The 12,796-nt window shown below is 44.1% G+C and overlaps 1 protein-coding gene across 1 annotated transcript in view; it reads left to right on the forward strand.

Moving 5' to 3' along the window:
* The first annotated feature begins 5,484 nt into the window (after positions 1-5,484).
* RNF38 (ring finger protein 38) overlaps positions 5,485-12,796 on the forward strand; it is a 106,869-nt gene continuing 99,557 nt past the window's right edge. The window contains exon 1 of the mRNA XM_058044313.1: positions 5,485-6,010. Coding sequence (XP_057900296.1) covers positions 5,485-6,010 — 526 coding nt within the window. The remainder of the gene's footprint in view (positions 6,011-12,796) is intronic.

A 12,796-nucleotide genomic window follows, 5' to 3' on the forward strand; every position in this document is an offset into this window, starting at 1 on the left:
GGTATTATGGCTGATTGCAATAGTCACTTGTTTTTGTTACATAATAGCCTTTTCATATCTATTTTTTCAGGTTTCTAGTTTTTCAAAATGAGAGCATGTTGTGTTCCATATTGGTCCTAAGGCTACAGGCCAAACTGAAGTCCAGAATTCTGCCAGCATTGATGTGAGCTTTTTGATATTTGGACCTCACTGTTTGCAGAATTTACCAACTTTTGTGGGTTTACAATGTAGAATATCAGACTTCTCAATGCAAGGGTTAGCATTGTCTGATACATGACGCTTCCTATCTTTGCAGATGTTGTCAACACTGTCTCCAGTTATAACACCTCATCATCAGTGTATTAATAAAGCTCCAAGGAACACTTAGTATACTTTCTAAACAGTTACTTCCTGTAGTATGCAAACCGAATGACAGCTTTCACATATTCATTTATCAGTTCCTAGTGGAGGAGAAAGAAGTCTTGGATTGTATCCAAGCCTCAGTAATGACTAGTTTCATTCTCAGTTTCCCTTATTCCTTTCCCTTGAAGTCCAGCAAAGTGACTCTGGTTTTTTTGAGTGATAGGTGTTGAATCCTCTCCTGATTTCCTGAATACCACACCAAGATATTTAAAGTATACTGCTGGTGTTGTTCAGTACATGCATCCTATTCATTAAGAATATTAACTATAGCACTTTTCCTGGGAACAGCTGCAGTGAGTAGTTCAGGGACACTGTTCAAGGCTCTGCAATCTACTGGCAGTCACCATGTGCCATGAGATTACCGTCAGCTATACAGGGAGAATGAGACTTGATAACAATTCCCCACTCCTCTAGTTCTTTTATCAATTATGATAATATTAATATATCAGTTCTTCTATCAACATAAATTCAAAATAATATAAATTCAATTATCTAATTCTTTCATCAATCCACAGGTGGATAGCATTAGAAGGAAACTTGCAACGTGAAATATCAACTAGATTGCTATGGGATAAAGGAGCAGCTGCTCGCAACAGATTGACAGCCAGGGATGTATTTGCATAAGGCAAACTGTGAGTCAAAGGGTGAGGTGCCCCTTTTTCCACTTTCCCCATGAGACCACCCGTGAGTGTCCCCTGAATACACACTAGCTAAAATCTGAGCAGGAGATGAGTGAACATAGTCCAGGAATCTAATTGCCTAAAGGTTAGCTTTTAAATCTGTAATAGCAGGTCCACTTTTCTTCAGTTTCATGTTCCCTTCAGTCTGGCTACACTCTTCTACTATTACTAGCTATGACAATCGTGAAACTTCACATTGGGTTTAAATATTAGCCACCATGTCTAACAGTCATTTGAAAAAGCAGGTCTGTATTTCTGCTACTGCTTGTTCAGAAACAAAGGGATGCATGAATGGTGTTTTACAGTGTGGGATAAAGCTGCATTACGTACTACAAACAATGTCATATTCTCCACTGTAACATGGAAGAGCTTCACAACATTCCTCTTTGATGGGCATTTTAATATATCTGAAGACTAGAGTATAAGAAATTTAGAGTGACTGAAGCTGTTTTACCTGGGTTTCTTGTGGAAAACCTGTGCCATCACAGGTCAAAAATCTTATAATCTACATAGAGCCTGACTGTCAGGGTTAATCCACAGCAGCTACTGAAAGGATGAGAAACATCCTGCCACTGACAAAATAAAATGCATGATGAAAACACCTATCCTTTTGACTGCACTGTCCCTTCCACACTGTATTTCTCATACGCATTCGAACCATGTATTTTTCCCTACAAATCAAAACTTATTAGAGAAAAGTCACTCTAAACCAAAGAAGGGTTAGTTTAGATTAGGTGCAAGGGGCTTAAAAAATGTGGGAAGAGAGTTTACCACTAAAAACTGAGGTAAAAAAAATGTTTTCTGTACTAGACCAGTTGTCCTGTCTTATTTATTGGAGGCTTACATTTTCTTTGGTCTCCTTTTCTGACCACATACCTGTGGAAGTCATTATTATTCTTATTATTGTGGTAAAGTTTCTTCTCTGGTTGGGCTATCACCTGGATTAAGACCTCAGTGCACTCCAGGAGTCTCCTGGCCTGTTTACGGGAGACAGAGGTTGCTGTGCTATTTTCCCAGTAGATGTCAGAGTAGTTGAAATCCCCCATCTGGATCAGAGCCTGGAGTGTGAATCTTCCTGTAGCTGAAGTAAAAACACTTCATTAACATCTTCCCCGAGGTCTGGGGGCCTGTAGTAAACATCAACCATGAGGTTTCCCTTGTTGGCTTGACCCCAAATTTTACCTATAAATTTTTACCCATTTCGCGTGTTCATTGCTGGTTTTCCATGGCAGCTCTCTGTAGTTCACCCATTTTCCACACAGAGGGTACCATGATCCCCACTGCTGCCCACTCCTCCTTCCTTGCCTGTCACTTGTGAACAGCCTATAGCACTGATGCAGTGCTCCAGCCGTGCAGTTTGTCCCTCAGTCACATCTCAGTGGCACTGATTAGACCACGGTGTTCCAGCTGCACAGAGGTTTCCAGCTGTTGCAGTTACCGTGCTGTGGGCATTGCTGCAGGGGCGCTTCACCTGTGCTGCAGATTGTCTCCCCTCTTCGGACAAATACTCCCCAGGGCCATTGAGGCATTCCCCAGGTCAGTTATCACATCAATTTTCAAGGTCCATTATCAGTTTTTTCAATCTTGCCAGCCTTGCAAATTACTTGCAGTAATTTTCTTTTTCTAATGATCAGGAACTTCAGCAGCACCAACAGAAACAAAACAGAGATAATGAAGGATTCAAATCCCATTGCAAAGTCTGGTTTATGCAAAGTTTTAAAACACCACTTCAGAGGCTATCAGATTTAAGAGATGCTCTGGGCACAGTGATGTTTAACTTTTTCAATTTCTAGTGAAACAATATACCTAATCCCACAGTTTTCAACATTGTATTACAGTAAGACCCTGAATATCATACATGTAGACTTCCATTTTTTATTGTTTTTTTAAGCAGCTTTGCAAGTTTGTAAACTTTATAACAAAAATCACAACAAAGGAGAAAAAAAGCTTTTTATAACTTTTCCCTGGATCTGTTCAATATAAACTACTAAGGAGTGTAATTCTGGATAGCCAGCAGTATGTTTATTTAGAAAAATGAGTTAACAGTTTTTTAAAACCTTAGACAAAACCTTGTGTTTAAGTACCTGAGGACCTTAAGCAGATTTGAAGGCTTTTTGTACACTGCCAAAAGCTTGCCTATTTTCCAAATATGGCACTTAGCCTAACAGGGTATTAGACTAAAGGTAGTATCTCTTATCATACTTGAGTAAAATGACTCCAGGAAAAAAAAAATTAAAAGCTTGGATCTAGCTTTTGCAATGATGTTATCTTGAAAAAGCTTTATTTAAATTTAGAACTAACAGGAAAATGGAACACCAAGGATCCAGAAGCAAATGAAGTGCAGTGCACCGCAACTGTCAGGTTATGTCTGCAAGACTCCTGCCCCAAATTGCACAGAAACAGCTTTCCTGAACTTCCAGACAGCCTGTAGTCTGGAGTGTGCATTAGACTAACAGCTGAAGTAACTTCATACTTCAGAAATACCTCTTCTTTACTTATTTCTGGAAGACAATCTACATACAAAAAGATTAGAAAGATTGTCTTAGCTGAAGGACTGGTGCTATTTTCACACCTTTTCCTGTAGGGTATACTTAGTATTCAAATCTGCCATTTTTGGAGGGCTCACAAAAAAGGAAGTCTGTGCCAAAAAGCACTTTTAGGTATTACCTTCAACATGAGAGTAGTTTTAAAGCAACTTCCCCCCAGGAAGTGAGTGAAAAATGAATCATCACAAAAGCAATAGTGGCTCTGTTCATCACTTTCTGCCAGCTGTGAACTGCCAAGAGTTTCATGCAGGCTGCATGTGCATGCCAGAGAGCAGCAATCTGAAAGAAGTGTAGACACCTCGGAAAGGTGAAGTGTAAGGAAAGTAATTCAGACCCTCATGTTTCACATAATCAGGAAATAGGAGCTGTTGAAGTTGTTTCCAATTTCAGGGCTAGAGACCTGAAACACTCCATGAAGCTTAGACAAACAAATGAAGAAATGTTCTGAACGACCTTAAAAATTGTTTGGACATAAGAATCACATCAATAGTCTGCTACAAACCCCAGAGTTGTTAATCCTCTGGGGAGTCATGATCACCTGCTCCCACATTGGATGAAAACCGCAACCAAATGATATGGAGTGACAGAAAAAACTGGCACAGTGGGGCAGGCAAATGCAGGATTTGTGGAAACATTTCCCACTCATAGCATGACACAGGAGAAGGCAGCACTGCTGTGATGTGCAAAATGAAACAAATTCTCTGCACATTTAGATCTCAGAGAATTACTGTTGCTCCACTGAAGACAGCAAGCACACCCCTCTGGCTAGTAAATTTCGCTAAGCATTTTCTTTTGTTAATGCATGTGTCATTTTTCCCACTATTGCATTCTTTCTGAGAACCAAACCCGCTGGGCTCACTCCACACACGCAGCTGTTCCTCCGCATCGCAGAAGCGCACGGACGCACCACAGAGGCATTTCCCTCACTTTCAGAGAAACTCTTAGCTGCGTCTTGGCTGCGTTCCTGGCGTCTTCTCATGCCAATGGATTTGCTCGAATGTTGTTCGTCTGACAACGAAACTGGCGTCACCGTGACAGCTTAAGGAAATCCCTGTCCTTAACCTATCCCTTTACCGACATCCTTGACTCTTTCGCACATTTACCGGCAGGCGCGGTTTGTCCCTGCGAGAGATCGGTACCCACCGCCCCCCGCTGACGCCTGGATGGGGCGGTCCCCGCTCCCTACACGTGCCTCTGGGGGCTGGCTCACCCCTCGATGGCACCCTTTGCCCCTGCCCCCGGGCCGTCGTCCCCGGAGCGCCGTGCCGAGTTGGGGAGGGGCGCCGAGCCGGACAGCAAGGGCGAAAACCCGCGGCGGTGCCCTTGCCCGCGGCGGCGGAACGCGGGACGGGGCGAGGATGGTTCCGGGCTCTGGGCGCAAGGGTTGCTCGGGGAGGGCTGCGACCCGCCGAGGGTCCCGGCAGGGACCCCGCTCTCGCTGTCCCGAGGAGGCACCGCCGCAGGGCGGAGCAGCCGCGCCTGTGCGCGCCCCGCGGGTCGTCACGCTTTGCGACAGCGCTGCTGCGGGCGGCAAGAGGCCTTGGGGAGGCGCCGGACTGCCTGCGGGCCGCTGGGGCTAGAGGCAGGGAGGGAAGGAGGGAGGCAGGGAAGGAGGAAGCAGGCGGGGAGACTTCCTCCTCCTCCTCGGCGGCAGCAGTAAGCAGCTGCGCGGCTGGAGCAGCCGGCACGGTTGGGCACCGGCCCCCCCGCCGGGCGGCGGGCTGCGCCCCGGCCAGAGGCTCCCCACGCCGCCCATGCCACCCACGCGTCCCCGCTAGCGCTGACCGCTCCGCTGTCCCCGCGGTGGGGCTGCCCCTGGGGCGGCGGCCGCCGCCGGCCGGCCGGAACGGGCAGCGATGCCGGTGGCCGCCCGCTCGGCAGCCCCCGGGGCGCAGCCCGACGCCGGCTTCCATGCCCCTGCCCGCCAGCGGGACCGCGGCGTCGCTCCGCGCGGCGAGGAGAGCGGCGGCGAGCGGCACCTCCGTCAGGCCGGCGAGGCGGGCCGGCGCGGCAGATGGGTGGCTTCTTCCGCCGCCCCCTTCCTGCCTGCCTTCTCCTCCTCCCCTCCGCCGCCCCCCGCCTCCTCCGTTGCCTCCTCCCCCGCTGGTGGGGCCGCCGTCGCCGCCTCCACCTCCCCCTCGGCTGCCTCCCTTCTCCCGGCACTCCCCCAGACCCGCGCCCGTGTCCGCTCCTGCTCCGGCTTCCCGGGACTCGCCATGAGCGGCGGTTCCGGTCGCTTACCGCCGCCCGCCGCCCTCTGCCCGCCGCCGCCCCTCCACGGGCCGAGCTTGCCGGAGGCGGGAGCGCGGAGCCAGGGCCGGGGCAGCCCCGCCGGGCACGGCGCGCCCCGCGGCGCCCCGGGCTCCAGAGCCCCGCCACCAGGTGAGCAGGAGAGGGGCCCCGGGGGACTGGGAGCGGGTCCGGGCGTCCCACCCCCGGCTGGCAGCGCAGCCGGCCCGCAGGGCCGCGGAGTTGCCCTCCGCAGCGCCTGGGGTCCGTCCCGGGTGGGCACCACAGGCGGGACGGGACGGGACGGGAGGGCAAACTCCCGCTGTTCTGAACACGGCGAGGCGAATCGCGGCGGCAGCTGGCGGCAGGCCATGTGTCGCCTGGCCAGCAGCGGAGTGCTCGGGGCCGCCTTTGAGCCGGTGCCCGGCGCGGCGATGGCTCTTTCCCCGACGGTCGGTCGGGATGCGGCGGTGCGAAGCGCGGGCAGCCCGCAGTGCTGGCGCTCGGGCGGGCGCCTCAGGCTGTGGCGCTGCTGCCGCCGGCGCTCCTCAGCCCCGCGCCCCTGCCCGCCCGTGCAGCTCCTGGGGTTGCGCTGTGCGGGGCACCGTGTGCCTGTGTCTTATCGCACTTTGGTGTGTCCTGGGCAGCGCCAGGGCCTCGGCGGTTCTGCCGCCCTGCCTCCGTTACGCTGCGGCCGCCGGCCTTCTGCTGCCTGTCGGCTGAGCCCCGCTCCTGGAAGGATTTTTGTGTGTGTGAGAGAGAGGGAGGGGGCGATGTGTCCGTATCCGTGCCCGGAGCCAGGCTCCGCCCCTCGCAGCGGGCTGCCGGTAACTGCGGGAATTCACGGAGCGCAGTGACCGGTCATAGCAAGTAATTTCGTGGTGCTCCTAAATGCTGATTGCAAGTCAGACTTTTGCCTTGTGAGACCCCCACTGAGTGTCTTCGGGGCTCTCATCGTCAGTTCCACAGACGTGTTTTTGCATTTCCTCTTAGAAACCGCTCCGCAGCAGGGTCCCTCTGAGGAGCTGGTTTCGAACATGTGGTTCGTTCATCCTGAAGCTTCGATGTTTTCAGGATTGTGGTCCTAACATATGGGTTGATGTGCTTGTTTATAGTCAAACACAATAGCCGCTTCCAAGGCTGTGCTGGAGTTTCCCACATGCTTATATTTAAACGCGTGTCTGTGTGGTTTTGGGATCAGGGCCTTAGATGTTTTCCTAAGCTGTTCTTTGTGAATGGCAGCCAGAATTAAGTTGTTTATGCGTATATGAAGTTACTAATTAGGAAGTGGTATGGGAGAAGGTCAGAAAACAAGACATTGTTCTTTGGGCCTGGAGGGTGAAAAAATGAGGTGTCTAATTAAGTCTTTTCTTAGAATATATTTTTAGTGGTGCTTATGTCTTGGGCACTTAGTTGGGTGTTTATACTGATAGAAATCTTGCTCTGAAATGAGGTAGAGTTTATAGACGAGCTCCTCTTGAAATTCGTGACTGACAACATAGTAAAGGATTACTTACAATGTGGAAAGTTGAGGGAGAACTTGAATTTTTACCTTTGCATTGTATTATATAGTGCAAAAGCAGCTTTTGCTGTGTCCTGAGACACATGGTACATGGGGCAGATTAGTCCCTCCCAGGCCTTCCACAAAAATATATTGGGAGAAAAATATTTTTCCAGTATACATTATTTGGAAATGGTGGTTTTGTCTGATGAAACTCTGTTTCAACTTTTTGTTTTAAAATTGCATGGGCATTCCTGGTATAGATGATAACCTTATCTTAATGCCTGATCTCAAAACCTCTCTTAATCTTCTTAAGCTCTCAGCAATCCTATAGACAAATTGACCTAGTATGCTACTGTTGGGAGATAAAAGCTTTTGTATTTTCCATGATTTGGAAAGTCACAGTAGAGAAAACTATAACCTTTACCATATAATATATTCATCACAGGCCTAGTGTACAAAGACGTTAATGTTGGATTAAGGAATACTGGATTTTTTTTTTTCTCCAGAAGGGGGCTTTTTTGGGGTTTGTTCTGAAGTTTTGGTATTCACTAGTATAGTTGCTGTGTTTAAAAGCCCTTAAAAGTCCCGTGTTAAATGGCAATTGCAATAACCAGAATGATTTTGCTCAAAAGAGTTCTTGCGGACACACAAATTGAAATATTAAGTTTTACAGTGTACTTAAGTCACAGTAGCAGGTCAATGCTTGTTACTAGTCATTGTCTGAAAAATATAAAGAACATTTTCAGATAGTGTGATATGTGATTCATCTTATAATTTTGAAATAGTGTCATAATTTAAAGACAAATCCAGGAGATTTCTAGATTGGGCATGAGAAATGCCTGTTTCTTTGCTTGCTTTTCTCCAAAGCAAAAGACTCTTCATGGAGGTCTATCTTTTTCAGTCAAGTATTGGTCACCAGTGGGAAAAACGATGAACTAAACTCAGGCAGCAGGGCCGAAGTTGGACTGTTTTGCTGAGCATACTCTTCGTTGTAGTCTTAATCCTAATATATTAACTTTTGATAAAAACCTGTATTGTGACCTAATCTTCAAATGTCGAGGGGCAGTGAAATTGCTGTACTTTGCATGCAAGGTTAGGAGAATGTTTGGTATTTCGTTTCTCCTAGCAGAAAAATGTGCAGTGGTAGTTGGGTCTCTTTTGGTGTTGTTTCTTTTGTGTTTTTTTTCCAGTATGTGTCAACAGAATGGAACATCTCCATTCATGGCTGTCAAATGTGAAAGGATATTGGACTAGAAATGCTGATGATTCTTTACTTCATTTAGAAAATTGATCCTGATCTTAAAAGGCATTTCACTGTCCATGAAGTAATTTGCCTCCAGTGGGGTACCTGCGTCTCCTTGGTGAAATAAAGTAATTCACCTAGAGGAAAGGTTGTCAGCTAGGAAAAGTATGTCTGTAGTGGAAATTCTTTTTCTTTTGTATGTTTATTTGTTTAGGTTTTGCCTTTTCATTTGTTTTTTGGTTTTTTAGGTCTGAATTGACATTCTCATTTCTGGAAGGAAAGATGGCTTTTGGAAGTTGTGCTGTATCTAACATTTGGTGTTATGTCCATAACTGGCGAAAACAGCTTTTCTCTTAAACATCTTTGTTACTCATATCAGCTATTTGGATGTCATCTGATGAACTTTGCTATGTCTACTTAATACTGCTTTTTCTCCTTCTGTGGCTAAGTCTTTAGTTAGTTTAATTGTTTTTTAAGGTACCCACTACGTTAAGTCCTATATTAACAGGGGTAATGGAAGGTGCTTATTTTGGCTGATAACTGTGTTTGCTAAGTCTTTCAGTGTGAAGAAGCTGAAACTTCTGTTGAAAGGATTAATCCCAGTTTTCAAGCCTAGCTGATTGTAAGAATGTGAGGAGTTGGACTTCTTGTGAAGATCATATGAAGTGTCAGTTAAATGCAGTAGAAAGCAGAATTATTAGTGATTCTGCTTAATTCTGTATATGCTGAGCAGTTGAACTAGAATTGTATGTTCATAGTGACACTTAAATTTTTGTGCTTTTAGCAGTTGTGCATAGTTATACCATCTCTGTGTGGTATTTGTGGTTTTGTTCTCAAACTGGAGAGCAGTTGGTGTGGCTTTACAGTGAGAGTCACATTTAATTCTGGCATGCCTGGTGATAGACGCTAGTTTTTTTATTTATGACATGGTGGTGCCTTCACAGCCTTATAACCATATAAAATAAAGTGAGATGGAAAAACAGCTTCTTGGTTGGAACAGGTGAAGCATATTCAGTATGTGGAGACTTCTCAAGAGTTATAATTGATTTTGATAGATTAAAGAAAAAATAAACAAAAAACCTCCCGCTGAAACTAGAAAGTATCATTAGAGCATCTCCATTTTAATTTGGTCAAAGTGTGATGTAAAAAAATGGGTTGATGGCACTTCTTGTTTGGAATTACCACAGTGTTGTAAATCTGTAACTTTGTGTGTTTGAACATATTCTGTTTTGCACATGAGATTGCAATTACCTTTAGCATACCAGAATTGTTTATTATAATGGTGGTATGTTAGTTCTGCTATTTTCGAATTATAAAGGAAGATAGGAGGCTATATCTTCACATAAATTAGTTGTACTTTTTAAATAGATTATAGTAATTACAGATTTAATGTTAGCAGACATATAATAAATTTTTGTTTCAAGAAGTTAGTTATAAGATATATGATCTGCATATTTATCGGATTTATTTGGGAAATAAATACAAATGTATTTCCTTAACAATTATTTTCAGATAAGGTGTAATGATTTTAAGCCATGCTCTGTGACTATCACTTTTTTATTTTTATTTCTCTTTTAACCTGTAGTATTTACAGAATCTGGAAATTTTGATTTTATGGTCTGAAATTGTTCTTTGGAGGTGTGCCTTTTAGGTGCGAGCATCAAGGCAGCTCAAGTGGATGCTAGCAAGTGTTAATATACTGCCATACCCTGCCCCCAACAGAAATATTTAAGGATAAAGTGAGGCTGAAACAAAATTTTTTAAAAGAAAATATAGAATATAAAATTAATATACAGTTCATTTGATTGTAGTTCACAGAATATGAACAACTTGATTGTTGTCTAATCCGGTATATTTTAGATGTAAAATGTGCAAAAGCATGGCAATTAAAAATTCAGAATATTCTCTAAAGTACAAATTTCAGTTTAATAATAGCAAGAAGACCAGAGATATGTCCTTAATTTGGAAATGCATGCTTTGCTTTGTAACATCTGCTTATGAAATAATCTAAATTATCCTTTTGGTCTAAGTCATCAAAATACTGAGCTTGAGAATTATATTTGCATTGTCACAGAAAGGTTAAAATGAAAAACTGTTTTAAAGAATATTAATGGGCATGATTGAGAACACTGTAAATTCTTGGAAAAGCTGTGTTCAATTAAAAAATAATGGTGGGGTTCGGAGTTTTTTCTTTGCCTTTTAATGTTTAGTTTTGCTGCTCATACAGCCCTTTATTCACCCACAAATTATCTTGGCAAAATGAAATCCACATGCAGACAGAACCTTTTTAACCAATTTTTTTTTTATTTCCTGAGAAAGATAGGCTTTAAATCTTTTTCAGTGGATCGCTTTGCAGTTTTTTTGTTAGTTCGTGCACCCTAGGTATTTTAAATGATCTCGTATGGCATCTGCTTCATATTAGAAGTTCAAATGGAGATGTGTCATCTGAACGTAAGGGTTGTCACTGTTAATGTGATGCAGGATGTGGATGGGTGAACAGGAAGGTACAGTACCAGAATAAGAGAATGTTACAAATTTTTCAGAGTCTTGGTTTTCGGTGGAATAGAGTTAATTTTCTTCCTGGCAGGCACTTTGGGCTTGAGCCAGTGTGTGGTGATGGTGGTATTGTGCATCATTTTTTTCTCTTGGGTTTTATTTCTGGGTCACCCCTTCCCCTCACCCCCTCATCTCCCTATTGATTATAATTATATCATTAATGTTGATTTGGTATTTTATTTTATTTCAATTACTAAACTAGTCTTATCTCAAGACATGACTTTTACCTTTCCTGATTCTCACTCACATCCCACTGGCAAAGGGGGAGAGTGGTGGAGAGCTGCTGCAGGTACCTAGTCAGGGTTGTAGTCATGGCACACTGAGAGCTCCCTTTACATGAATATTTCAGTAAGATAGTACTTTTCCCCGCATTTGTTTTACTGGGTTTTGTTTTGTTATGTTATACCTTTTTAGTGCCTTTTTTTTTCTTTACACCTTCTTGCTGCATTCTTCTATGCTTGTTCTAAACCTTTCTTTTCTTGTTTGTGTATGTGAAGTACAGTAAGTGCTTGGTTGTTAGAATTCCTTGCATAAAGAAAAGATCCTCCATTCTTGCTAGGAAAAATAGTCCTATTCTTGTATTTTAATGACTTAAAGCTTCTTTCAGGAGGTTGCTTGATGTGTAATGTAGGGCAAAGAATGCATACTTCACTTAAAGAAAGATGCAGGAAGTGTTTTAAATAGTAAGTCATAGGTATTTTCACAACTATTTTAAGCAGGCATGACATACAGTGTTTTCTGAACTTCTGAAATGCACACACATGCTCCAAATGTTCATTCTAAAAACACTCTTCTTTGGATTTTCTCAGTGGAGAGCCTGGCATCCCAGCCCTAAGCTCCTGAGTTGCTGTTCCTATTGTCTCTGGCATTGTGTTGAGGTTGAGTCTCTGCAGCATCCCTCTCATGCAAGCCCTTTGCAACCGCAGTGCATGAAAAAGTAACATCTGTTGTCAGTCTCAGGGTGGGAAAGTGTGTCATCAAGATGTTTCTCTAATGTCTTTTGTAATGACTGGGGTTCTGCATCCAGACAAATAATCTGTGTTGCTTGTTGCATTGTCTGGCAGCTGGTGTGGTTTTCTTGACTATGGACTGTTATAATAACCAGCCTTCACTGTAATATTTCAAAGCTCATATCTCTAAGCATTTGGGCTTGGTCACCAGCTTCTAGGACAACCCCAAATGGGAAATTAAAATATTAAAGGAAACCTACTCTAGCATTTCAATTACTAAAACCAAATGAAACCCAAACTTCCCCAAACAACAAGAAGATAATTCCAGCAAAATAACCCCCTGAAAAGCTTAAAGCATTTAACTGAATTTCTGTTCATCTGTGTAAGATTCACACGTGTGGCACAATGGTGTGCAGCCAGTATCAGTAAAGAATATTGCTTAAATTGTTAGAGGGTGTTTATGATTCTTTCTGATATCCTTTAATAACAGGAATTGCATTTCTTCCTATGATACTATCAATCTCTACTTCCAAAAAAAGTTATTTGTGCTTATGCACATTTTTCTGGAAGGAGGGTACAAGGAAGGTAGTGATGTTATAAATTTTCTGCCAGCCTATGGAGGAGTAAAGTATGAATTCTGTGAATCTTATTAAAATACTTCATAATCTGCATGCCTGGAAAAATCC

The sequence above is a fragment of the Melospiza georgiana genome, chromosome Z (assembly GCF_028018845.1).
Source record: "Melospiza georgiana isolate bMelGeo1 chromosome Z, bMelGeo1.pri, whole genome shotgun sequence".
Taxonomy (NCBI): Eukaryota; Metazoa; Chordata; class Aves; order Passeriformes; family Passerellidae; genus Melospiza; species Melospiza georgiana.